This window comes from Thermothielavioides terrestris, chromosome 4 (assembly GCF_000226115.1).
Source record: "Thermothielavioides terrestris NRRL 8126 chromosome 4, complete sequence".
Classification (NCBI taxonomy): Eukaryota; Fungi; Ascomycota; class Sordariomycetes; order Sordariales; family Chaetomiaceae; genus Thermothielavioides; species Thermothielavioides terrestris.
The window spans coordinates 1,677,210-1,701,788 of NC_016460.1; the positions used below are offsets into that span (position 1 = coordinate 1,677,210).

At 58.9% G+C, this 24,579-nt stretch overlaps 8 protein-coding genes across 8 annotated transcripts; 4 read left to right on the forward strand and 4 right to left on the reverse strand.

Annotated features, from left to right (window-relative positions):
* Positions 1-1,450: 1,450 nt before the first annotated feature.
* Positions 1,451-4,581, forward strand: THITE_59711 (uncharacterized protein; the record flags this gene model as incomplete). Its single annotated transcript, XM_003655290.1, has 10 exons — positions 1,451-1,501; positions 1,588-2,601; positions 2,663-2,785; positions 2,845-2,946; positions 3,003-3,112; positions 3,164-3,299; positions 3,357-3,649; positions 3,703-3,859; positions 3,955-4,208; positions 4,316-4,581. The coding sequence occupies 10 exons, from the start codon at positions 1,451-1,453 to the stop codon at positions 4,389-4,391; spliced, it is 2,316 nt and encodes a 771-aa protein (XP_003655338.1). The 3' UTR covers positions 4,392-4,581.
* A 399-nt stretch (positions 4,582-4,980) lies between these two features.
* On the reverse strand, positions 4,981-6,273 carry THITE_2118935 (uncharacterized protein). Its single transcript, XM_003655291.1, has one exon. It carries the CDS (start codon positions 6,015-6,017, stop codon positions 5,070-5,072), a length of 948 nt encoding a protein of 315 aa, XP_003655339.1. The 5' UTR covers positions 6,018-6,273; the 3' UTR covers positions 4,981-5,069.
* Positions 6,274-7,126: 853 nt separating this feature from the next.
* Positions 7,127-11,556, forward strand: THITE_2155551 (uncharacterized protein; the record flags this gene model as incomplete). The annotated part of the gene is made up of 10 exons (XM_003655292.1): positions 7,127-7,369; positions 7,580-7,866; positions 8,511-8,577; positions 8,651-8,724; positions 8,781-8,810; positions 8,941-9,416; positions 9,510-9,696; positions 10,352-10,706; positions 10,860-11,381; positions 11,533-11,556. 10 exons carry the CDS (start codon positions 7,127-7,129, stop codon positions 11,554-11,556), a joined length of 2,265 nt encoding a protein of 754 aa, XP_003655340.1.
* Positions 11,557-12,542: 986 nt separating this feature from the next.
* Positions 12,543-15,967, reverse strand: THITE_2054084 (uncharacterized protein; the record flags this gene model as incomplete). The annotated part of the gene is made up of 6 exons (XM_003655293.1): positions 12,543-12,920; positions 13,044-14,993; positions 15,081-15,207; positions 15,259-15,600; positions 15,674-15,855; positions 15,923-15,967. The coding sequence occupies 6 exons, from the start codon at positions 15,965-15,967 to the stop codon at positions 12,543-12,545; spliced, it is 3,024 nt and encodes a 1,007-aa protein (XP_003655341.1).
* Positions 15,968-16,643: 676 nt separating this feature from the next.
* Positions 16,644-19,389, forward strand: THITE_2118945 (uncharacterized protein). The gene is made up of 4 exons (XM_003655294.1): positions 16,644-17,283; positions 17,337-18,420; positions 18,492-18,753; positions 18,839-19,389. Exons 1-4 carry the CDS (start codon positions 17,208-17,210, stop codon positions 19,268-19,270), a joined length of 1,854 nt encoding a protein of 617 aa, XP_003655342.1. The 5' UTR covers positions 16,644-17,207; the 3' UTR covers positions 19,271-19,389.
* Positions 19,390-19,498: 109 nt separating this feature from the next.
* THITE_2090520 (uncharacterized protein) lies at positions 19,499-20,258 on the reverse strand (the record flags this gene model as incomplete). The annotated part of the gene is made up of 3 exons (XM_003655295.1): positions 19,499-19,651; positions 19,831-19,910; positions 20,009-20,258. 3 exons carry the CDS (start codon positions 20,256-20,258, stop codon positions 19,499-19,501), a joined length of 483 nt encoding a protein of 160 aa, XP_003655343.1.
* Positions 20,259-20,948: 690 nt separating this feature from the next.
* Positions 20,949-22,805, forward strand: THITE_43207 (uncharacterized protein; the record flags this gene model as incomplete). The annotated part of the gene is made up of 2 exons (XM_003655296.1): positions 20,949-21,738; positions 22,240-22,805. 2 exons carry the CDS (start codon positions 20,949-20,951, stop codon positions 22,803-22,805), a joined length of 1,356 nt encoding a protein of 451 aa, XP_003655344.1.
* A 166-nt stretch (positions 22,806-22,971) lies between these two features.
* On the reverse strand, positions 22,972-24,292 carry THITE_2118950 (uncharacterized protein). The gene is made up of 2 exons (XM_003655297.1): positions 23,334-24,292; positions 22,972-23,263 (listed from the first exon to the last, which is right to left on the reverse strand). The coding sequence occupies exons 1-2, from the start codon at positions 24,171-24,173 to the stop codon at positions 23,138-23,140; spliced, it is 966 nt and encodes a 321-aa protein (XP_003655345.1). The 5' UTR covers positions 24,174-24,292; the 3' UTR covers positions 22,972-23,137.
* Between the last annotated feature and the right edge of the window lie 287 nt (positions 24,293-24,579).

Genomic DNA, 24,579 nt, shown 5'->3' on the forward strand with positions numbered 1-24,579 from the left:
ACCGCAGAGAAGAATGGGCGTGGTGTGGTTGAAGATGTCCCCGGGTGTGGGAAGAACCCGGATGTCTGTTTCACTCGATGATATAACCACAAGAACAGTGGGCATGGTATTGTTGAAGACAGCCCACGGCTGTGAAAAGAATCTGGAAGTCTGCTTCACTCAATGATAGAACCGTAAGAAGAATAGGCGTGGTGCTATTGAAGATAGCCCCGGCTGTGGACAGAATCGGGAAGACTGGTTCACTCAATGAGAAGAATGGGCGTGGTGTTATTGAAGACCACCCCTGGCTGTGGAAAGAAACGGGAACTTAGCTTCACTCAGAGATAGAACCGCAGAGAAGAGCGGGCACGGTGTGACTGAAGATTAGACCCCGGAAGCAGGCGGAAGGAGCCTGAAGGAGCCCGTGCCAGGTACCGTTTCCCGGTTCTTTTCGGCCCCTGGACCCGGAACGGAAGTGTTCAAGAGCAAGAAAGCTTCAATCCCGTATTTTGATAAGCTGGGGAGTCTAGGAAGCTCCAATTCAGTTCCGGACTTGAGAGGCGAGCGCGAATGTCAGGTCCAGTTCAGGCGAACCGGACAGTGTCTGAGAGTCTGTCCTGGAACACTGGGCGTTTCACAATCAGGTAGCTTCGCGTGTATGCTCTTGGGGGGATAAAGAGGGCTTCTTCTTGAAGTATATGATTTTCTTTTTCATAGAAACTGAAAGCAGTTCACCTGGCTTGACTCATGCCTTACGATCGAGAGCCTGGAAGAGGTGTGATTGACAATTTCTGTGTCATAAGGTGAGGTCTATAATATTCGGATATTGCCGCTCTCAATCCGCACACATGTCGGCTGAATCTCGTTGCTGAGTTTGATGCCTTGATGCCCTGTGGACAATTGGGAAGTTAAAAAGGGGGTGAAAAGGGGGCTAACCACCTGTCAGGGGATGCGGAAGAAAGGTGGTCGGAGTTGACTGGGACAACATTGATCATGTCCAGAGAAACATCCTCTCAAGAGCAGGAAAGCAGCCTACTCGTAGGTAGAGTAGGTAGACATGAGCAGTTTCCCTCACCTAGACCAGCTGCTGTGTTCTGAGTTCTGCATCGTATGGCTTTTAGAGACACGAACTTGGAAGCTCTCAGAGCACGGATGACGGAGGACAACCGGAAGCATTGTTGACACGCCCCCCACCTCCCCCCCAACACGAGAAGTTGGCGCACAGACCACTTCCCTCCAACGGCCACGGCAATGGGGAAACCAGTAACGTTAAGTAAGGTAACATTACGTTACAGGACACCCTCGCCTACCTGATCACCTTGCGAATCCGGGACCAACATCCGTGGAAACAAGTTGCTGACGACAAGCAGCGGTCTTCCCCTTTCTGGATCAGTCTCACCTATCTCGGCTGAAGCTGTAACCGCCGCCTATCAACAACCACCGTGTGTCTCGATGCTTGCGGCTCAACAAAATGCCGAGAAAAGCCCAGACGTGGGACGACTATGACCAGGCTGTGACCCAGGTGTGTCTGGCCGCGGCCGCAGTGTTTGCTTGCTGCTACTGCGCCTCGAGAGCGGAACTCGTTGCTGACGTTCTCGGCTGCGGTAGATCATCCTCGCGCCGTCCGACTCCGAGTTCCTCGACCAGTTGATCCCCGTGCTGAAAGATGCCACGATAAGCAGCCGCATCGGGTCGCTCGTGCAGAGCCTCTCCCAGTATGCCGAGGACCGCGAGGCCGAGATCGAGCGCATCGGGCTTACCAAGCACGAGGAGTTCCTCGGTTCCGTCAACCAGCTGCAGAAGGTGCGCGAGGGGACCGTGGCCCTGACAGCCGAGATCCTGGACCTCAACCAGTCGATCCAGGCGAGCACGGAGAAGCTCGCCGAGCAGAAGCAGGCACTGGTGAACACGCGCGGGGTCCGGCAGAACATCACCGAGGTGTCGAATGCCCTCGAGGAGTCGCTCAAGATCCTGCATGCCGTTAACAATGCGCACGACCTGATCAGGCGCAAGAAGTACTACGCCGCCCTGAAGTCTCTGGAGGACCTCCAGAATGAGTACTTGGTGCCCATCATCCAGAACAAGTACGCGGCGCAGTACAAGCTTGCCGATATGATCCAGAAGTCCATCCCCGCTTCTCAGAAGGCGATATCCGAGGCCGTCATGTCGGATTTGAACACCTGGCTGTTCCGCATCCGAGAGACGTCGCAGTTCCTCGGCGAGGTCGCCTTCTTCCACACGCAAGAGCGGAGGGCAAGGCAGAAGGAGCGCATTGAGGCGAACGAATTCCTGAGGCGGTTCAAGTTGAACTCGGCCATCGAGCTGGTCTACGATGAAAGCAACGAGTTCGACGTCCTGGACAACGAGGTCGTCCAGGTCGATTTCACGCCCTTGCATGAGGCACTGCATATCCATGATGCGCTCGGGAAGATCGACAAGTTCCGCGCCGATTATGCAGCCACTAGGCGGCAGCAAAGAGATTTGATGATGCCCACCTCCGAAAACCTCTTTGCGAATGATGACGACGACGCTCTCAAGGAGCTTCTGGAGAATGTTGCCGGCTTCGCCATTGTCGAGAAGGCCACGATGCAGCGTGCGCCACTAGTCCGCTCCAGTCTCGATGTAAGCAGTCGGTGACATGCGCGCGGAGAACGACGCCTGACGTTTGAGATAGGTTGACGAGCTCTGGGATTCAATGTGCCAGGGTGCCATCCGAATCATCTCGAGGTCGCTGGATGGCGTGACAAACGCCGAACTGCTACTGAAAATTAAGGAGGACATTGCCTTGTTTATACAAACAATGGAGGTGAGTTCTGAGCTCTCCGGATCTGCGATGCGTATAACGCCTGCTGACAAGGAAGCCAGGGCTGGGGCTACTCTGCCTCCGTGGTGAATAATTTTCAGCTGGTCCTGTTCCATAAGCATGCCGAGCTCCTGCAGCGCCGCTTCGGCGAAGACTTCCAAGAGGTTAGTCACTTGATCCGTTGATACGACGACTCTGGCCATGGCTGACTGCTCAAAAGATCGTGTCGACGGACGACTATATGCCTATGACCGTCAAGACACGCGAAGAGTACGACAAAGTCCTCGAGGCGACCTGGTTTGTTGATGAGAGGCCTCCCGATCAAATCACGTACGTCTCCGAGCATCCCCCCCGTTTGTCCACGCGCTTAACCTCCTGCAGGTTCCCTGCCGTTTTCCCCTTTTCAAAAATGTATCCGCTCTGCTGTATAGACATCAGGAATTTCGCCGAGCAGTTCCTCGTCTTCACACGGGAGAATTTTGACCACCCAAGCGTTGTTGATGAAACGCTCAGGAAGGCATGCAGATCCTCCCGCCGTCTTTAACACCTGGCTCTTCACTAACGCGGCTTCTAGACATTGGATGAACTCTTAACCGATATCGTCTGCCAGTCCCTACTTGAACGGCTGAACTCTCAGTATCTGGGACAGATCGTTCAGATCTTGACCAATCTTGAGCACTTCGAGATTGCTTGCCAGGAGCTAGAGAAGCTCCTGATCGAAGCTCGGTCATCCACGTCAGCTGGTGGGCCGGTAACTCTAAGAGCAACAGAACAATTCAGGAACCACAAGAAGACGGCCGAGAAGCGCATCTTCGAGCTTGTCAACTCCAAGATCGACGACCTCGTGGACACTTCTGACTATGACTGGTAAGTGGGCGCGATTGAGTGCATCCGGTCGGATTTCCTAACTATCCGCATAGGACGGCGACAACGAGGCCTACCGGGCCCAGCAGTTACATGGTGACACTGACGCGCTTCCTCGAAAACATCATGGTTTCCACCCTCCTGGGTCTTCCGAGAGAGATCAAGGAGCTGATCTACTTCGACGCGCTCAGCCACGCCGCCAATAAGATTCTCGTAAGCTAAGCTTCGGCTCGCCTCATCCCTGCTCCAGCCCCTTCCCCCCAAACAACCACACTTGATTCCACTCACTAACCATCCCTCTCCAACAGGCCCTGCCGCTCTCCCCCGACGTCAAAAAGATCAACCCCAACGGCGTGGCCGCCATGGCGCTCGACGTGGAGCACCTCACCCGCTTCGTCAGCCAGCTGGAGAACGCCTTCATGCTCGAGCAGAACCTGGACGAGCTGCAGCAGACGGTGGCGCTGATGCAGTCGGACAACCACGACGAGTTCTACGACATCTCCATCCGGAACAAGAAATACGGCCGCGTGGACGCCATGAACGGGCCTATTTTGCTGGAGAAGTTCGTTATTTCCCCAATTTCCCTGTCGGCGCGCGGTTGCTTGTGGGGATAGGATAGGGGGTGTTTGAAGGGAAGGCGCATGCTGACGGGTGTTTTCTCTCGCACAGGCTCACCCAAACGGTTGAAAACCCAAGCCGCTCGGCGCCGCTCGCTAACTTCGGATCGCGCTTCGGCTTGCGGTGAGGAAGGGGGCGTTCTCCCGCTGGGCGGGTCTCGCTCCTTTTCTTTATCCGTTGCCTAACCCTGTGACTTTGCCCACGGGACATGAATGATGTCTACGACCACGATATTCGGCCTTGCGGGTAAGGGATGATGTGAAATGAATGCGAGGAAAGTCATAATTTGGTGGTCATGAGAAAGAAACTAAACCGCTATCGCGCCTGCCCTGTCCGCCCGAATGACGAGATACCAGCAAAGGAAATGCCTTAAAAACACGCAAGGGACGACACGTGGGCAGTGGAAGACAGATGCCGCGGCAAAAACCCACACGCGAGAACAACGATCCAACCTCGTTGCGCCGCATCCAGAGTCGCAAACCTCCAACAGGAATTAAACCCTCCCCGGCGCTCCGTCCGCTGCCCGAACCTCCTTACCACCGCTCAGTCTCTTCGGGATTGCCCTGTTGTCTGCATCCCACTTCTCCAGGGAACCTGACCCGTTCTCGAACGAGGGAGCCAGCTTGAGATGCCGAGTCAGTCGGCAGTGCGCTTGCGTTTGCGCCTTTGCCGTTTGTTTCCCGGCGAGGGCGCCCCCTGACCGTTCGCTCCTGGTTTCTCTCCCGGGTCTGACCGAACTGCTTGTGCCGCCGTGCCCTTCACCGTCGATGCGTCCTCCGGTCTTGGGCTCACTGCAACTTTGTCCTCAGCCGCGGCTGATCCCGGCTTCGATCGGTTGCAGTCCGCTCTCTCGGCTAGTCCGCGCTGGTCGGCTTTCTAGGCACTCTACTGGTGGGGTTAGTTTTGGGGTGGGTTCAGAAGAAGTTGGATCTGAGGCCGAAATGTGGAGTTGCGAAGAACGTACCTGCTGGGGTGGCATGGTCCCGTAGTACATCTCGTCGACGTTGTACATCTGGGCCTGGGGCTGGCCATACGCGGGACCGCCGGTCTGCACCTGGCCGGGATACATGGTCTGCGGCTGGCGGTAGTCGGCCTCGGGACCCATGTTGTGGGCTCCGAGGGTGTAGTCGGGCGCGGCCATGGGGTGTTGGCCGGCGTGGTTCGGGGCGCCGAGACCGGGGATCTGAGGCTGGGCGGCGGGGGCCTGGGCGGCAGCGGCGGCCGCCTGGTTGCTTGCGCGCTTCGTGTGCGACGATGCTTCCTCGCGCGGGACGATGTCGATCAGGAAGTCGAACATGTCAGACTTGGCCAGCGCCGAGGCGATGTCGGACCGCTGGAGGGTGCGGCGCTTGTTCTCCTCGGCGTGGATCCAGGCGCGCATGGTCAGCTCGGTAATGAAGATGTCGCAGCCCTTGGCGAACAGAATTGGGGCCTCGGCCGAGATCATCTTGACCTCCGGGTCGGCCTTCATGACCTTCTTGATGCGCGCCAGGGGTAATTGGTGCATCTTGTAGTCGTGCGTGTCGCTCTCGAGGTGTTGGATGATGTGCTGCCAGTACGCCGTCAGGACATCCTTGTAGTGACCTGTTAGACCTTGATGCACGTTCGCCCACGTGCCTGTGTACAGTTCGGAGTTTGCGAAGCCTTGGGAGGAGATCTGGGGACCGGTGTCAATGTGTTTCCTACTTCGTGGTTCAGGGGGAGAGGGGCAACGGAAAACGCACGACTGAGCTGGCGCCATAGTGGCCGCCATGGCTGAGGTCGTAAGCGGGCATCTGCCGCTGCTGGCCATGCTGCGGGTTTTGCGGGTCCATGATGGGTCGCGTTTGATGCGGTGTGATGTCTTTCACTTGCAAGGCGCCGCGGTTCTCTCTTTTCTCAATTGCAGCGAACCCGAAATGTCAAGTTCGATGACTGAATTCCCAGGGATGACTCCGATGTCGCTCAGACTGTCTCAGTTTGCTCCGCTTCTCTGATGCACCGTGTCCTTTATTTTTCCTTCCCGACGACTGCGGACTTCAAGAGAGCTCATGTCCATGTTAGCCCGCGCATTTGTTTACTTCCGTCGGCTGCCCGCGGAAGCCTGTCTCCAGCCGCGACCCAGCCTCCGCTGGATGACCCTTTGATTGGGCGAATTTGGTGATTGGGTGGGCGCGTTCTGGGAAAGGGAGCGAATGGGTGGAGTTCAAACGCTGTTTGAACGACTCGCCTCCCGCGACAGCGAGCCACTCAGCTCTCGTTGCGAGCGGTATGAGATGATTGGTGAGATTTGAAGGGGCGGATTGGTCGAAGGGGCCAAGCGGAGGAGACCAGACATTGGCGCAGCCGTGCCGGGGGGAAGATGACAGAGGAGAGCTCGGGAACAGAAAACATACCTCGAGTGAAGCCTTCACGATGCGCGATTTTGACGGAAAAACAGAGATCTTGAGAGACCGGGGAGGTGATGATTTGTTCAAAGCGGTCAGTCAGCTTCGGGAAAGTTGGGCATCAGCGTGGGTGGATAGCAGGGTGTGGCGCAGGTCCGGCTTCCCTGCGAAGAATGCGCGCGGGGGATTGGCTGCCTTTTATGGGTACGCTCCAAGGCAAGCCCAACCGACGGCAGCTGCGCGGGCTCCAGCCTCATTCGCTGCCCTATGACGGCATGGCCAATGGGCGCGCTGTCGGCGGGGCCGTAAGCCTGGCAGGTGGCAGAGGCAGGGCATCATTGTTTCTCCTCTGCCGAAGCGCACGGATTCCAAGCTGGCGTCGGGTCGGCAGGCCCACTTCTATCCAATGCAACGCCCGCCAAAATTTCTGATTATCCCGTATTTTTTCTTTTCCCTTTCGGACAGCCGTGTCCAACACTTCAAGCCGGTTTGCACCATGGCGGCCAAGCTTGGCTTGCCCGACGACGAGATTGACCGGCTCCTCTCGGAGGCCGAGGCTCGGCTTTCTGGCTCTGGCAATGGCACCGATGATGCGGTAGCTGCCGCGCCGGCCGTGAAGGCTCCTGCAACAATTGTTGCGGCGCCTGTCGCGGCAGCTGCTGGGGAGCCGGCAGCTGAACCGAACAAGAAGTCGGAGAAGCTGTCGGTTCGAGTTCCCCAGCTTCCCCAGAAAAAAAAGGTATGCTTTGGCCAGCCCGTCCTGTTCGTCCACATATTCCATGATGAAAGCAAATCCCAAACTCAATGACGCTGGCAACATCCCGTTATGGGACCCGAGCTGGCACACAACGTGATTATTTTTTTTCGTTCATAGTTACTCTGAGAACCCCTCGTCACTTGTCGTTTTTCTACGCCAGTTCCGTTCTTGCGGCATGCTGATTTGAGGCAGACCAAAGATACTCTCGGCTCTGACTGGTACAACTTGCCTCGCACGAACTTGACGCTGGAGCTGAAACGAGATTTGCAAATCTTGCGGATGCGTGACGTCGTTGCGATGGGCAAGCAGTTTTTCAAGAAGGATTCGCGCAAGGACTTCATCCCGGAGTACAGTCAGGTCGGCACCATTATTGCGGGGGCCACTGATGGCGCCAGCGGCCGTCTGACGCGCAAGGAGAGAAAGCGAACAATCGTCGAGGAGGTCCTGTCGGGCGAGAACACCAACAAGTTCAAGAGCAAGTATCAGGAAATCCAAGTCCAAAAGAGGAGCGGGAGGAAGAGCCACTACAAAAAACTGGTTGCCGCGCGGAGGAAGCGCAATGGATGAGAGTTGTCGCAGGCGTGCGGGTCTCCATCATCTTTGCGACGGGCCTTCAAAAGGGCAGCGCTTACGCCAGGGTCTTCAGCACACACGGCGTGTGCCAGCACGAGCTGCGCGGGCTCGAAGCTGAGGAGTGAGCTGCGAGCGGGCGCGCAGCGCCGATACCACATCCAAAAGACCTGTGGTCTACTCGCGCATGGGCGAGAGCGCACCTCCAGATGGAAATGCGCTTCCAACGTGTTTTGGGGTCGCGAGATCGGGATGCGGCCGCAACTAGCTTCCGGGAAGGCCTATCTGGGACACAGAGGTATCAGAGGTAGTCAAACCCAGCCCACACTACACGCCGCTATGGCAGTGCCACCAAGCCAATACAAATAATTGTCAAGTCCACGGATTGCATTGCGTAGAGTCTCAAGGGTGAGGTGTTGTTTCTGCTTTGCCTATGCGCTCTCCATGGCAGCGCTGGCGCTTATCGATAAGAACCCCGGCCAATTTCGCGCCAAAATCTCGGCTGCTGTGCCTGCACTGAACGAGCGAGACATGGACATCGACCATCCTCGAGGTTCAATGCAAAGATGCATCCGCCGCGGTTAATAAGGCCACTACGGCCTCTGCTTCAGGGGCAGTTGGTAAGACTCATAATTCAAAATTCCTGCTCCCACATTGTGGTATGGTATTCATCTGACCCTATCAACGTGACAGGCCCATGCAGCATCTCGGACGGCCGCGGTCGGCATCCCTCGCGCCTCAACGCCGCGCCGGACCTATGCTTCGGTGTGAGTAGGCCTTGTTGACTGCACAGTGGCCATTGTTGCTGACCTGTCGCCGACAGCACCGATGAAACCGATGCTGCGAAGCCGAGGTTAGCCACAACCACCCCCAACCGTCTCCCTCCGACATCCCTCGCTACCCCCGTTTGCAGCCCGCCCATCCGTCTTCCGTGAACCCCTTTCGCCGGGACTGAAAGGACTTTAGAACTAACCGCGCAGCAGCGCGACGACTCCACCAGCCGCCGAGCCGGCCAAACCCGCCGAACAGGCCGAGACCAGCGACTCCGGCGACGGCGTCCGCGTCTCGCGCATGCCGCGGGCGCTGGAGGCGCTCTACCTGAGGCCGCTGCGGCGCGAGGCCCAGTACGGGGTGCCGACGTGCAACCTGCAGCTGCGGGCGTACTCGGCGCGCAACCTCGAGTTCTTCTGCGACTTCGCGCTGCGCGCGGCCTACTTCCTGGGCCTGCCGGCGTTCGGCCCCGTGCCGCTGCCGCGGCTGACAGAGCGCTGGACGGTGCCCCGGTCGACCTTCATCTTCAAGAAGAGCCAGGAGAACTTCGAGCGCATCACGCTGCGCCGCCTCATCCAGATCCGCGACGGCCACCCGGAGACGGTGCAGATCTGGCTGGCGTTCCTGCAGAAGCACGCGTACTACGGCATTGGCATGAAGGCGAATGTTTGGGAGTTTAGCAAGCTCGGTAGGTGTTTCCTGTTTCTCTTCTACCTCTCCTTCATCTCCCTGTTGGGGCTGCTGCGAAGGCATGGCTGGCTAACGCGTGTGTGTGTGGCAGGCGTCGGGAAGGAGATGGACAAGATGGCCGAGGAGACGGAGAAGCTGCTCGAGGACAAGTGGTACCACCTGGGGTATTTGGAGGGACGGCACCTACCCGAGGGCAAGACTCAGCACCCGAAGCTGCCGGCGGCAGAAGATCTCGAGGAGTATCTGGCTCAGGAAAGGAGGAGGATTGCTGGCGGCCGGTAGGGGCAGTAGCTGCGTGCATGTTGAGTGTAGGTGTATCGGCAGGAGGGAGCTGCGTAGCGGTGTTAAATGTACAAATACATCTGGATGTTCCGATTGCAAGCAATGGCTGCAACGCTAGCCGTATACACCTTGTTCCGTTTCAATTTCCAGCATGCGCCAAACGTGTGCGTGTTGTGTCAGCTGTTGTTGCCTTGCCCCTGCTTGTAGGGCGCGATGCAAGCGTGGCAGCAGCAATAGGTGTCGCGCCGTCAACTTTCGCTTGTTCGTTCGGACCCACCGTCTTCCTGGCGCTTCACTCGTCACATACCATACCATACTTCGACGAACACAATAAGCAACCAGTGTGGCTAGCTGCTCGCAGCGGTAATTGTTTTGCGGTCGAACTGCCATGTACTGCAGCTGCATGGCGAGCCGCAAGACTGTGTGGCAGCAGCTGGTGGCTCGGCAAGCGCCAGCAACACCACCAGCAACCATCCGCAGCTCATTCAGCAGCGCTCTCAGAAGCGCATTCAGCACAGCGACGGGATCTCCCAAACGTTCCCATAATGACACCGTCAACACAGGATCAGCAAAAGTTTCACTCAATGCTACTGAAGTTCAACAGTGGCCACCACCACGGCGCTTGTCCACCACCTCATCTCAAAACGGCAGCGTGAGCGCGGATGGCCCAAAGGTCATCTGCTCGGGCATCCAGCCGACCGGCGTGCCGCACCTGGGCAACTACCTCGGCGCGCTGCGCGAGTGGAAACGTCTGCAGGATACGGAACCCCCCGAGACGAAGCTGATCTTCTTCATCGCCGACCTGCACGCCTTGACCGTGCCGCGGCCGAGGGAGGAGCTCTCCGAGGCCAGAATGCAGCTGCTGGCCGCCCTCCTCGCCGTCGGGCTCCGGCCGGACCGCTGCACCATCTTCTTCCAGTCGAGCGTCCCGGCCCACGCGGAGCTGCAGTGGATCCTGAGCTGCACCGCCTCGACCGGCTACCTGTCACGCATGACCCAGTGGAAGGCAAGTCGAACCCCCACCACCACCTGGAAGGGCTACACTAACTTGGGGCCCGGCTTACAGAGCAAACTGTCGCTCGGCAACGACGTATCCCTGGACGATGCGCGGGCGCGGAAGACCCTCAAGCACGGCCTGTTCTCCTACCCAGTCCTCCAGGCCGCCGACATCCTGGTGCACCGCGCCACGCACGTCCCCGTCGGCGAGGACCAGCGCCAGCACCTCGAGTTCACCCGCGAGTGCGCGACCAACTTCCGCCACACGTACGGCTCGGACGCCCTGGTGGCGCCCGAGACGCTGATCGCGCCCTCGCCGCGCGTCATGTCGCTCACGAACCCGACGGCCAAGATGTCCAAGTCGGACCCGTCGCCCAAGTCGCGCATCCTCATCATCGACTCGGAGGCGACGATCCAGCAAAAGATCCGCCAGGCGCTGACCGACTCCCTCAGCGACTCGGTCTCGTACGACCGCCCCGCGCGGCCCGGCGTGTCCAACCTCATCGACATCCTAGCCGCCTTCGACCCGCGCGGCCGCGACCCGGCCCAGCTGGCCCGGGAGGATCTGGACGGCGTCAAGATCCCCGAGCTGAAGCGGCGCGTGACGGAGGCGCTCGTCGCCGAGCTGGGCGGCATCCGCGACCGCTATCTCGACCTGAGCGCGCGGCCGGCCTACCTCGCCGACGTGGCCGCCCGCGGCGCCCGCGAGGCTGCCGAGCGCGCTGCCGAGACCATGGCTCGGGTCAAGCGGGATGTAGGGCTGAGTTAGCGCTCCCCTACCCCGCTGTCTGTTTAAGCGGTGTGGCTCGCTTGCCGTGTACATTATGTATGAATAGAGTAGAAGAAGCGTCCCCCGCTAGTATGGGGGCCGTGTACATATAGAAGCAACTCGTTTAATGTGAAGAGGCAAGAATAGAATGGCCCGTGAGCATGTGAAGCCGGAAGAACTGCACCTCTCCTCCTTATGTTCAACTACCTAGACGAACACGCTCACGGCCAGGATTCGGGTCGCCGGATGCTTAGAAGGCTATGGCAATGATACATCCCAAATGCCTGTCTCTGCTCTCCCGCAGACTCTGCCTGATGAAGGGACAGTCACTGTCCAAGGATGTATGTGGCGGGCGGCACTGTTGTGTGCAGCCGATTCTTCGAGTGTACAGGCCATAGAATATCAACGGCCACCATGCACTCTAAATGCATTCAATCACATTCTCGTCTCGTCCGCTTGTGTCGACATGTTTTCGGTGGTCAATAAGCCCAGCGATGGGACTCCAACATGTCCTCATTTCAATCCATACATTTTTGGCGACTGCACCATGCTATCTGCAGATCCAGCATCCCATCTCGGAATCATCACTCTTGAGCTCACTCCACATCCTGGCATACCACGACACACAGCAGCCACGCTGGTATCAATCCTCTCCCGGCCGACCCCAGCGCTGCTACCCAACTGTGCACGCTGGCTTATGCAAACCCAGGCGTTGAGCGCAATCCATCCCTCATCAGGGGCCCGGGCCCTACACTCAACTCAGATACCGCAAAACCAACGAGCGGTTTGTCTTTCCAAACCGCCCCCATTCCGTTTTCCATCCCCTCCGTCATTCTCATCTCCAATTGAGCTCATCGCGCATCCTTTCTCCCGCTACGAGACGTACGAGAAGTTGGACCCGCGACACGCCATCCAAAACTCCCTGACCACCTGGTTCGTCGCGCGGGCGCCTCGCAATCTGCCAGATCACGTTAGCGCTTTCTCACCCTTCCACATTCCATACGCGGCCACGCCCAGATTACGGAGAGAAAAAAGAGATTAAAAAAAAAAAAAAAAAAAGAAGGAAAGAAAGAGAACTTACGCAATAACCCTCCTCAAAAACGCCGCCCTCTCCTCCACCCCGACCCTCACCCTGCCATCATCCCCTCCACCCCCACCGCCCCCATCAGCGCCAGCAGCACCGGCAGCACCGCCGACGACGGCATCATCCATCAGCGCGGCCTGCAGCCAGCGCTGGGCGTCGACCTGGGTCGTGACCAGCCTCTTGAGCGGCTCGCACAGCCGGTCGAGCTCGGAGCGGGCGGCGCCGCCGGCGAGATTGCGGACCAGCGAGCGGGCGAGCAGCGGGCCGAGGTGCGCGGTAGCGGCGGCGAGGGTCTGCTGCAGCGCGGCGGGGGCTGCTGGGTCGGTGGAGGCGGACGGGACGGGAGGAGGTTTGAGGGAGAGGAAGTTCGCCTGTTGTTTTTTGGGGCACATCAGAGGTCAGCAGACGGAGTTCTATATTTATTGTTGTTGGGAGGGGAGGGTGGTAGGGAAAGGAAGGAAAGGGGTGAATGTGTGAAAGGAGGTGGAACTTACCCAGAACTCGGCTGCGGCGCCCTTCGGCAGGGGCTCCTTCCCCTCAAGAACCTTGAGGGAGAAGAGGAAAAAGAACTCGAGCAGGCTGGCGTGATGCGGGTGGAATAGTACTTCGGGGGACTTGACCATGACCTTGTCGACAAACGAGATGCCGTTGAGCGTAATCTCCGTGTCGGCCTCGGGTTCGGGCAGCGCCTGCAGGATGGAGATGACCCACGGCACGAGCCTCGCTAGCTGCGCAGGCACGAAGGCCTTGGGGCCCCGATAGAGAGACCCGATGAACGAGCAGGCCGTGCTCAGCAGCGTGCCGATCCGCGGCGTCTCGAACCGCTGCTGGACAAAGTAATTTGTGACGGCGTCCGGCGGGAACACGAATGGCCCGGGCTCCGTCTCAGAGAAGCCGGCGCGGAAAATGTTGCAGATGATCTCGACGACCTCGCCGCTGGTGCTGAAAACACCCTGGACTTCAACCAGGACCCGCATGATGTTCTCCTGCAGGGCGGCGAGCCTGCTGTTTGCTTGCTGGGTCTGCGCGTCGCCCTCCAGGTCGATGGGATGCTCCTTGACATCCTGCATACCCTTAGCCATGCTGGCGAGGCATCTCATGGATCTCAGCGCCACTTGCAGCGCGATATCATCAGGAGGTGGAATGGCTTGCGGGTTCGGGGGGTCAAGTCCTCTCAGAAAATCGGGATGTCGAAGGTTAAGGAGATTGGGATTTGCCTTGAGCTGCACCGCGAGCTCAAAATCTTTCTTCAGAAAGCTATAAAGCTCTTCGAACGTGTGCAACCTCTGTTCTTCATCCTTAATGGCCTGGATGATGGAGGATATGGATAGCACAATCCGCTCCTCGGCCAGCGACTCGAGCACCTGGCTGCTGCGGATAGTCTGGTAATGTCTGATGAACGCGCCGGCCTCGCCGGTGAGGATCGAGCGACAGGAAGAGCAGAGCGTGGAGATGGAGCGCGCCGACGGCCCTCCAAGAACGGAGTCGCCCAAGGCGCCGAAGAGCAAATTGAGAGCATTCGGAAGGTACTGGGCGTTGCGCTCAAAGTACTCGCAGTACCGCTCGATTAGACCCAGCCCTGTCTGGCGGAGCCGCAGCGGGATCGGGCCGTGAGCCTGACCCAAGAGGTCAAAGAAAGGAGAGGCGAAGACCTTGCTTAGCTCGGCATCATACCGGGCGTCGTCCGAGATGCAGTCGGACAGAGCGCTGAGACAGAAAGCCGAGGCTTCGAGCTCGGGCCACGACCGTGCAGCAAGGCCTTGGAGGAAGAGGCCGGTAAAGAAAGAAACAAGACTGAATCCCTCGAGGGTGAAGACGGACTCAAGCATATCGCTGACATCCTTCCTCGCGTCCCCGAAAGCGACGCGCTCGGTCGAGTCCCATTCAGCGAAGACCTCGGCCGGAGGCCACTGGATCTTGCGCCAGCAGTTCATCACCACGGCTTTGAGGTGCTGGTCGGCATATGGTTTCCAGGCCTGGGCTGCATCCTCGTCCGAGTACGTGGTGTCGATCATGGTCTCGACAAACGTGGACCAGAACTCGAGGGCAGGGACAAAGATGGTGTCCTCGCCCACAAGGTAGCCATCGGCAGCCAGGAGCCCACTGAGACTCTCTAGAAACCTCTGGGAGCGACTGTCAGTGCTGCGCATGAGATCTTGCACTTTAGCGTCTCCGTAGGCCAACAGCAACAAGCCGAAGGAGATGCCGTCCTCTTGGTGGTTGCCATGGAGGAGGCGCTGGTAGTGCTCGGCGGCCCAGGGGCTCTCGAAGAGCGAGGCGAGGGCGTCGTAGTGCTCGTCGGTGAAGAAAGCCGAGTAGTTAGCGAGCACGTCGCTGAACAACTCGGCCGTGGCTTGGAAGAGGTCTGCGTCGGCAAAGCAGTTGATGGCGGGGCCCACCAAATGCCTCAGGGGGGCCACCAGTTCCGGGTTGGGGGAGGCTCGCTGCGCGTACAAAACCCAAGCCTGGCCATTGGTTAGTGCTAGATGCCAACAGGAGTTGCGTCGCCGCCTTTCGACAGTTATGCCTACCTGGAAGCAAGCGAGGGCCTCCCCCTGGATCTTCAGGCCCGGGTTGTCGGGCGGCGGAGAGAAGCCGCGCGCGAGGAGGCAGACAACATCGGGGCCGTTCTTGACGAGGCGCCCGTGCACTTGGATGCTGCAGTGGTCAGTCGTGCTGCCAGGAAAAGAAGAAGAGTGTATAACTCACAATTTGGGCGCTGTCATGTCGGTCTTGCCGACCTCCTCGACGAAGGAGGTAGCGAACCATATCGCCGCCCTCAGCTTTTGACGGTCCAGCTTACCAACAAGAAGATCGGTTTGGAGCGCATCATCCAAGCTCTCAACAGACGCACCGCGGCCGAGATCAAGGCAGTAGATGAAGTGGCGGACGCAAGCAGGCCATAGATGGGAGAAGTGCATGAAGTACGTGACGAGGGCGGAGCACAGCTTCTTCGTCACAAAGTGGCCTGCCCCGTCGGAAAGCGACTGAATGACCCAGCCAATAATGCTCTCGAGGAGGCGTTTCGCATCATCCTCGCTCAGATCGGCGCTGTGTTCAAGTCAGCGGTTGGGGTTCCGTTACATCATGACGTTGGTAGTTTTTGCACGGAGCACACACACACCTGTCACGGTTGAGCTTGATGATAAGGGTCAGAGCAGCGTAGAAGCGGATGTTGTCCTCGCGGTGGGTGATCAAGCTCTGGGCCAGCTGCCATCCCTCGGGAGACCTTTGCAGCCGATGTAGGACCTCCTGGATCTTGGAGATGGTCTCGGGAGGGTTTGGCTGGTAGAGCGCGCGGATCAACTGGCCATGTCGGGTCAGTTTGCGCACTTGTTGTTCTGCTCTCTGTGTGGCCTTGGGCAGAACGTACTGTTTCGACCTCTGCGAGGCTTGTTGGTAGCGGCAGTTGTTCCATCGCGCCGTTGGCCATTTTGCCACTGCTCGATGTCTAACGCCAACGTCGATGTCGGACAACGAGAACACAGCAACGCAAGCTTGAGCAACCAAGTCGGGGTTATCCAGGAACAAGACGAAAGCAACGTCAGTTCCGGGATGGGCCTCTCAATAGCATGCGACCGAGCATTTGAGTTTTGCAAGCCGGCATTGGTTATTGTTTGTTCTGTAGCTTTTTTCCGGCAGGCTCTGCAGCTGCTGGTGCTTTAATGCCGGGTGTGTGAAAGATGGCTTCCAGTTTGGGACCGTGCTAAAGATGCCTGCTGGGACTTTTGGTGTTGCTGCCTCCAATCTCTGTGTTGAGCACCTCTGTACAGTACATTGGTCGCTGAGGGAAGGTGCTGTCGGCACCAGCAAGCAGCCACCTCAACCCGACCACCTATTGTAGTGCAATCGATAAGCCAACCGAACTTTGTGGAACCACCTAACTACCGCGACCTGCAGTGCTTCGGTTTGGGGTACGCAGTCGGGTGCTCAGCTCGACGGGACGGCCCACAGCCGCACCTTGTAACTTGCAGTGGAAGGAAACCCCGCCAGGCGGGCTGACGACAGTGCTGTCACTCTGAACAGGGGGGCGGTCGCGTGGGCCATGCAGTTATCCGTGTTCATGCTGATGCTGTCTTTGGCCATCCGCGCAACCTTTCTACTCGCTACTCTGTGCTTTCAAACATGTGCACAATGCAAGCGATGTTGCTCAAGACCACAACCTGTTCCTGCTGGAGCGGTAAGCTGCCATGGGGGGACGACGAGTCACCGAAGCAGACAAGCTTCCAGTCCGCGCCTGGCTCGTAGCCCGATTTGGTGGAGGGCCACCTAATGGAAGCCAGCCGGCCAGCAGAAGTGGGGTCCCTGCTGCGATACGCAGTAGTCACCTCAACCTCGAATAGTCGCGCCGCAGCGGGACACTCATGCCCACCCCCCGACTTGACTTTGCTTTGGGTTTCTTCGACATCTGGCCGTCCCGCCTCGGTGCGCTCTCCGGGCCGATACGGTTTGGTTCAACCGTTGCTATTAGACCCATGCGGCATATATGGGCACGGCACAGCCCATACTTCCGCTCCTTGCTGCTTCGAAGCCATCCTGTCCAAGTTCCCTCGTCTCTGTCCCGGTTCTGCCAGCCAGCGTCTTCCGTTGCCGTGTTTCGGACAAAGAGGGGACTGCATAGTAGTACCCAAGCCAATAGGGCGCCCACAGCCGAAGAGATGGAGACGGTCAATACCACCGAACGGCTAGCCGCTCTGCGGTCGCTGATGAAGGAGAAAGGGGTTGACATCTACGGTATTCCACCTCTACACCCTCTCCGTTACGGAGTCTGACAGGGTGCCCTGCAGTCGTGCCATCCGAAGATAGCCATGCCTCCGAGTACATCGCCGCATGCGACGCCCGACGGGCTTTCATTTCTGGGTTCTCGGGCTCAGCTGGCACCGCCGTGGTCACGCTCGAGAAAGCGGCCCTCGCGACGGACGGACGCTACTTCAACCAGGCCAGCAAGCAGCTCGACGAGAACTGGCAGCTTCTGAAGACGGGTATGCAGGATGTTCCGACGTGGCAGGAGTGGACAGCAGAGGAGGCCACCGGCGGCAAGACGGTGGGCGTCGATCCCGCCCTGATCGCGAGCTCCGTCGCCGAGAAGCTCGACGAGAGTGTCAAGAAGAGCGGCGGTGCCGGGGTAAAGGCCGTCAGCGAGAACTTGGTGGATTTGGTCTGGGGATCCGACCGGCCGCCCCGCTCCAACAATCCTGTCGTCCTCCTGCCCCCCGAGTATTCTGGTAAGGACACGGCTACCAAGCTCGCCGATCTGCGCAAGGAGCTGGAGAAGAAGAAGGCCGCCGGTTTTGTGCTGTCCATGTTGGACGAAATTGCGTGGCTGTTCAACCTCCGTGGCAGCGACATCGCCTACAACCCGGTCTTCTTTTCGTACGCCATTGTAACGCAAGACTCGGCGACGCTGTACGTGGACGAGTCGAAGCTGAACGACGAGTCCCGCAGCTATCTGGAACAAAACAATGTCTCCGTCAAGCCGTATGACGCGCTGTTTGCGGACGCAAAGTCCCTGGCCAGCGCCGCCGAGACCAACGAGACATCCGAGCCTCCGAAGAAGTATCTCGTCTCCAACAAGGGCTCCTGGGCACTGAAGCTGGCTCTTGGAGGGGACAAGTACGTCGACGAAGTCAGAAGCCCGGTTGGCGATGCCAAGGCGGTCAAGAACGACACCGAGTTGGAGGGCATGAGGCAGTGCCACATCCGGGATGGCGCCGCGCTGATCGAGTTCTTCGCCTGGTTAGAGGACCAGCTCATCAACAAGAAGGCCGTGATCGACGAGGTGGATGCTGCCGACAAGCTGGAGGAGCTGCGGAAGAAGCAGAAGGATTTCGTTGGGCTCTCGTTCGACACCATCTCATCAACAGGGCCGAAGTGAGTAGTCTTCTTCGAGTTGGACACGGAACGAGGAACGAGAGGGCCCCAAACCCGCTGACACGCTCCAGTGCCGCTGTCATCCACTACAAGCCACAAAAGGGACAATGCTCTGTCATCGACCCGCAGGCGATCTACCTGTGTGATTCAGGGGCCCAGTACCTGGACGGCACGACCGACACGACCCGGACCCTGCACTTCGGGACCCCGTCGCCCGAAGAGAGGAAGGCCTACACGCTGGTGCTGAAGGGTAACATTGCGCTCGACACGGCCGTCTTCCCCAAGGGCACAACCGGGTTCGCCATCGACTGCCTCGCCCGGCAATTCCTCTGGGTAAGCTGCTGCCCCCCCCTATTCCCACCCTCTCCCCAAACAAGCCCCATTAGTTTTACTGACCGCAGCCTCTCTCCGCCAACAGAAAGCAGGCCTCGACTACCGCCACGGCACAGGCCACGGCGTCGGCTCCTACCTCAACGTCCACGAAGGGCCCATCGGCATCGGCACTAGGAAGCAGTATGCCGACGTGGCGCTCGCCGCCGGCAACGTGCTGTCCATCGAGCCGGGCTACTACGAGGACGGGGCGTACGGCATCCGCATCGAGAACCTGGCGCTCGTGCGCGAGGTCAAGACGGAGCACTCGTTCGGCGACAAGCCGTTCCTCGGCTTCGAGCACGTCACCATGGTGCCCTACTGCCGGCGGCTGATCGACGAGTCGCTGCTGACGGCTGACGAGAAGGCGTGGCTGAATGAGAGTAACAGGCGGATTCGGGAGGTCATGCAGGGGCGGTTTGAGGGCGACGAGGGCGCTCTGGCGAGGGCGTGGTTGGAGAGGGAGACGCAGCCGTTTTGAGGTTGGGTATTGGGGTTGGGGCTTTACGCATGCTTGAGGGTTTGGAAGCTGGCCTCGATGGATATGGCAGCAGCAACTGTTTTGCCTGCATTTGCTTGTCTATTGTACCGCCCTGTCTTGGTCTATGTTCCTTCGCAACCCCCCGTCTCCCGTCCCACTATCTCGTTCTCTCTCTCACTCACCCTTCCTCTCTCTTTCTTTTTCTGGATGCAGCGAAACCCCTGGCCGTTAGAATGACATGAATGCCGAGAGGGAGAACGCGAGGGCAAACGAGAGCTTGAAGGCCGCGTGCTGGTTCAGCGCCGCCAGCACACGCGACGACTTGACCCGGTCCTTGAGCTTGAGGTACGCGACGAGGTCTATCCCGTTGCGCGCGGCGGCCTGCGTGGCGATGACGACGGAAGCGGGTTATTGTCAGCCACGGCAGAGGCTTTGGGTATTGCCAGGGGTTGAGAGAAGGAGGGCAAATACTCCATGGCCGGACGGCGGAAGACACGAAGACATCGTGATATCCCGGAATGAACAAGCAACTGTGGTATGTGTCTGCCGGCTGGACGTACCTGGATAACCAGCATTGCGATGCCCGCCAGCAGGACGAGCGTCTTGGAGAAGACGCTGACCAGCAACCCGGCGAAGAACCCTGTATCCCAAACAGCCGGTGAGTGAATTCTCACGAGTCCCCTCACACTTTGGGCAAGATGAAGTAGCCGGGGAGGCGGGAAAGGCAGGGGCACATACCGGCGAGGCTGCCCCCGGACAGCTCCTTGACCGTTTCGGCGTCCAGCAGCTCTCTCCTCTTGGGGGGATCGTGTTGCCCGCTGGCGAGAGAGCGCCGCTGGGACGGGCCCGAGTCGAGGCGCATGGGCCGCTGGTGGGCTACGGCCACGAGCCCTGTGGTCAGGCCCAGCGTGAGCGGGAGAGCGGACTGTCGCAGCCGCATCGTGGTGCGGGTTAGGGTCCGCGTGAAGGTAAAGGTGGGCGATGCCATTGCTTTAGTAATTTAACTACTGGATTGGGAATTGGTATGCCTTCGGGTCGACGTGTCAAATCATTCCAAGTGCTCTCTATCCGCCAGTCGTCTCACACAGTTGTGGTAAGCTTATTCAGGTGTGGAGGGATTGATTTTGAAGGAGGATTGGGCCGAGGGAGAGCACTGAGGTTGTGACGTAACCATGCCCAGAGTTGTCGCTACATACAGTGACTAGGGGGTTTCGCGATGAAAGACAACCCCCAACAGTCGGAGTGTACTAGGTTACAAGCTCAGCAAGGAAAAATTGGGAACGACCGAAATACTGTGGCATGGAAATTCAACCGAGGCGTCCCAAGCTCTAACAAACGTTACTATGGGAATTCCAAAACAGTCGGCAGAGATGCGCCCCTCCCTGGATTGCGCTGCACTTTGCGTACTGTGTGAGATATCGCTCGTTAGTTGCTTCGCACTGTGTAGCACTCAAGTTAGGCAAAGCTCTCGGAGCTTGGAGCTCCATCCACGCACCCGCGCAGGTTGTTGTCTACGCGCGTCAAACGCGTCGGGTCCCCCCCTCCCCCCTCTCCCCGAAATAATCTTCAACTTTGGCACTTCCTGTTCCCACCAAACCGCCCTCATTTCCGACTGCCAACTGAGTTATGCCGCGGGACGCCAAATACGATTTATTGATCCTCCCATAACAGACCTGCAATGCCTCGACCAAAACGGTCCCGCGTCGCCGCGGCGCGTCCCACCAAGGCCCCTTCCCCAAGTGCGCGAGAATCTCGGCAGTCATCTGCAGCACCTCCGGCTGTGGCGAAGCCGGCAACCGCACAAGCCCGATACCCGAGTAGCGATATCTACGATGTGAGCGACCGCGAGAAGGAGCGCATTAAGCAGCGTGTAGCCGAGGCCGCGAAGTCCGAATCCCGTCGAACGAGCGCGTCGCAGCGTCTCGCGCTCAACTCGGAGCAAGCGAAGGCGCTGGCGGCCGCGAGATCCAGGCGAGATGATGCGATGAACAGATTGGACGATCTTACTTCCACGTCCAGGCCAGATGATACAGAGAGTCGCGCGATTGAGCACAGTCCGGGGGAGTCTGCCGCGAACTTGCAGCCTCGGTTAAGCAACGCGTCAGGGCTGGACTTGGACGACGATCCTTTCAATCTCGATGACAGCTTGGCGGATACGGAGCATGGGTCCGAAGAGACGCAGACTGGTTACCGCTCCACAGATACCTCGTCATTCAACATCTCCTTGTTCAGGCGCCGCCCTCGAGCATCAAGCGTTGCTGGGAGGGATGACGTGCCCATTCGTCCGAGCAGCAGAGGACAGAATACACCGAGCATCAGCTCAACCCTCACCTTCGGCAATTTCAAGCGGCGTGCACGCGAGCGGAGCATCCTAGGAACAGGACGGAAACCCCGGAGAGAGAGGTCCCAGTCCCAAACGTCACAAGCTTCGCGAAACGCCAGTGTTCTTGGAGACGGGGATGATTCTGGTCCGGACGGCGAGTCAACGCCTCTCAATTCGGCAAGGAGGAAGACACGAGCATCGTTGGCAGCCACGGGCTCCAGAGACGGTTCGCCACAGTTGCCATCGCGCAAGCGAAAGTCGCTGGAGAGCCACCAAGATGGTCGCGAGAAGAGAACAGCATTGGAGGTAGAGGATAACGAGAATGCAGAGGCTGGTGCAGGTGAAATCTACCAGTCGATCGAAGTCGACATTGAGCCTGCCAAGACCCCGCCGCGTGGTCGCACTCGAGAGCGAGAACGCTTCTCGACCCCGCGCCAGGAGGACGATCCCGACATGGCGCCTCCTCTCAGCATCTCCTCGGAAGATGCCAGCCCCGTTGCTTGGCCTTCTCTGGAGACGCTCGCCCACCGGACCTACACGCGCAGACCCCCGCCGCGTCCAGGCAAGACGCCAGAGCCAAGCGATGCCTCCTCCGACTTGTCTTCCCCGCCTTCGCTGACCCATTCGCCCAATTACACCGCGGTAGCGAAGGCCGTGTCAAAGAAGGCACCGCCGCCCCCGAAGAAACTCACCACGGCCGACCTGACGTCTCTCCTCCCACAGCGCCGACATAAAGCAGCTCGCCGCAGCCGCAACAGCGACGATGCTTTCGACCTGGACGACTCGGATGACGACCGCTACGATATCTCGGCGGCAGGCAACGACGAGGATGAGCTCTCCTACGTCGGCTCGCGGGCCGCCCGGAGGAGAAATGGCCGGCAGCCCTTGGGCAAATCAACAACCAACCGGAAGAACAAGGCAGCCGAAGCCGGTAACGTGAACGGCAAGAAGCGCGTTGTCAGGACGTACGGCATGCGCGAGGACGAGGAGAACGAGGATGTCGAGGAGGAGATCGTTGTCGGCAGCGGTGGCGAGGACGCGGGTGAGGGGGTGCAGGACGAGCTGCCCGACGAGGAGACCAGCCAGATGATGAGAGAGCGCATCGGGGAGGAGCTGCAGAAGGCTGCGAAGAAGTTCAGGGAAGTGGATAAATGGGAGCTGTCGTTCGAGGTGGTCACTGAGAGCTCCTCGCCTGAGCCGGATGCGCGGTGATGGCTTCGGGAAAGACGAGTAGATCGTGCGGCTGCTTGTTCTTGGCTGTGTTAGGTTATGATGGTTCGGCTGGGGTATGGACTCGAATTTCTTGGCTGAGAGTGGATAGCTGCGGGATGTTATCCACGTTGCCCCGTTGGAGGCGTTGCACTGGGTATTAGCGGTTGCTCGAGGACGAGGGCAAATATTTGTTTTTAGGACGAAGCAGAGACTTTCCGCCCACATTCAACAAGTTCGTATTTTTTTCAGCTCTTCGCGGCTCGTGATCTAGGAGTCGCCCAACGCCCAACGCCAAATCGCTTCCCGTGCGAAATTTGCACCGGATCAAGGCATTACGACTTCGGCGCCAAGCAGACGCTGTCCACGCAGCTTTCCACGACGGGCAGCAGGTTCACCACCTGGTTCGAGTCCCTCAGGGCTGCCGTGATGGCATCCGGCATCAGGCCGCTCAGGTAAAGCTTCTGCCATGTATGTTAGCTCACCGGCGTTTCTCCCCTCTCAAGCAAGGAACAGAGGGAGAGCACCCACCTGCTTAACGTTGTCAAATGTATCCTCCCGCGCCGTGTACTCTCGGATCACCAGCTCCTTCTCAAAGTCGACATACACCCTCGTGTCCCTCACGCGCACCAGCACCCCGTCCAAGCGCATGAACAGGCGACAAAGCAGCAACATCCGCTGCTCCATGACCCTGAACTTGACGCTCATCACGCTAATCCCGTTATCGTCCAGCTCGCTCTCGTAGAGCACCACCTCGTCGGCGAACAGAATCGGATCCCTCCGCTTCAGCAACTCCACCGGAATTGCCACCTCCTCCTCTTCCCCGTTTTCGTCTCCGTCTCCGTCCCCCTTCCCCTCCGCCGTCTTACCCCCCCCCCTTCTTGTCCTCGCTTCCAACCCCCTTCCATCCGCAGCGCGCACCTCATCACCCAGATAGCGCGCCGAGTAGCTCCAGTCGAAGGGGCGAACGACCTCGGAGATGCCGGCGGTGGCGCCGCTGCGCTCGCGGCTGCTGCTCCAGGCGGTGGCGTGGGCGACGCGCAGCATGCCGCCCGCGCCGGTCTTGTCGACCGTGTCGAGCGCGGCCTCGGCGCCGAAGGACACGCTCCAGCCCGTGCGCGGGTGCGCCACGCACACCAGGTTGTCGCCGAAGATCATCTCGGGCACGGGGATGCGCAGCCGCGCCGCCATGGCGTCGATCGGCCCCGCCTTGAGGATCGGCAGCTTGCGCGCCGAGATGTGGAAGGCGCCCTGCGTGTGGCTGCGCGTCGCGAGGGTCAGGCGGGAGGGGCTCGGGTACGGCTCGAACGGTTGGTCGGTTCGGGGAGGAGGAGGCGGAGGAGCCGGGCGGATGGTTGCTGGGGGGTCCATTTTCTGGGACGGGAAGGAAATGGAGGGTCGGCGATGGTAATGGCTGGGTTAAAGTTAAAGTCGAGGTTGAGGTCGAGGTTAAGGTTGAGGTTGTGGATCGGCGGAGCTTGGTGATGGATGGTTTTAGGATATGAGTCCAAATTGGCTCGACTTCTGCTGGCCTTATTTTGGAAGTGGGAAGTTTCGGCTGGAGATTCTAATAAATTGGCAGGCAAGTTTTCCTGAAACAACCAACTCAAATGCTGTCGTCTTTCTTCCCGGAAGTTCCACGCGAGGTGGTGTCGGTCGGTGAGGAACTCCCTGTTCAGTGTTTGGCGGGGTACCTTGGCGGGGCAGATCAACCATTACCACAGTTCGAGCTTGCACCACGCAGCAAAGAAATCATGGTTTACCGGAGCATCATGGG

Excerpts from the sequence above, each read along its gene's own strand:
- THITE_2118950 (XM_003655297.1), bottom strand. The coding sequence starts at position 24,173 with ATGGACCCCCCAGCAACCATCCGCCCGGCTCCTCCGCCTCCTCCTCCC. Across the intron at positions 23,264-23,333 it reads CATTTGACAACGTTAAGCAG|CTTTACCTGAGCGGCCTGAT; the intron begins GTGGGTGCTCTC and ends ACATGGCAGAAG.
- THITE_2118945 (XM_003655294.1), top strand. The coding sequence starts at position 17,208 with ATGGAGACGGTCAATACCACCGAACGGCTAGCCGCTCTGCGGTCGCTG. Across the intron at positions 18,421-18,491 it reads ATCTCATCAACAGGGCCGAA|TGCCGCTGTCATCCACTACA; the intron begins GTGAGTAGTCTT and ends GACACGCTCCAG. Across the intron at positions 18,754-18,838 it reads TCGCCCGGCAATTCCTCTGG|AAAGCAGGCCTCGACTACCG; the intron begins GTAAGCTGCTGC and ends CTCCGCCAACAG.
- THITE_2118935 (XM_003655291.1), bottom strand. The coding sequence starts at position 6,017 with ATGGCGGCCACTATGGCGCCAGCTCAGTCGTGCGTTTTCCGTTGCCCC.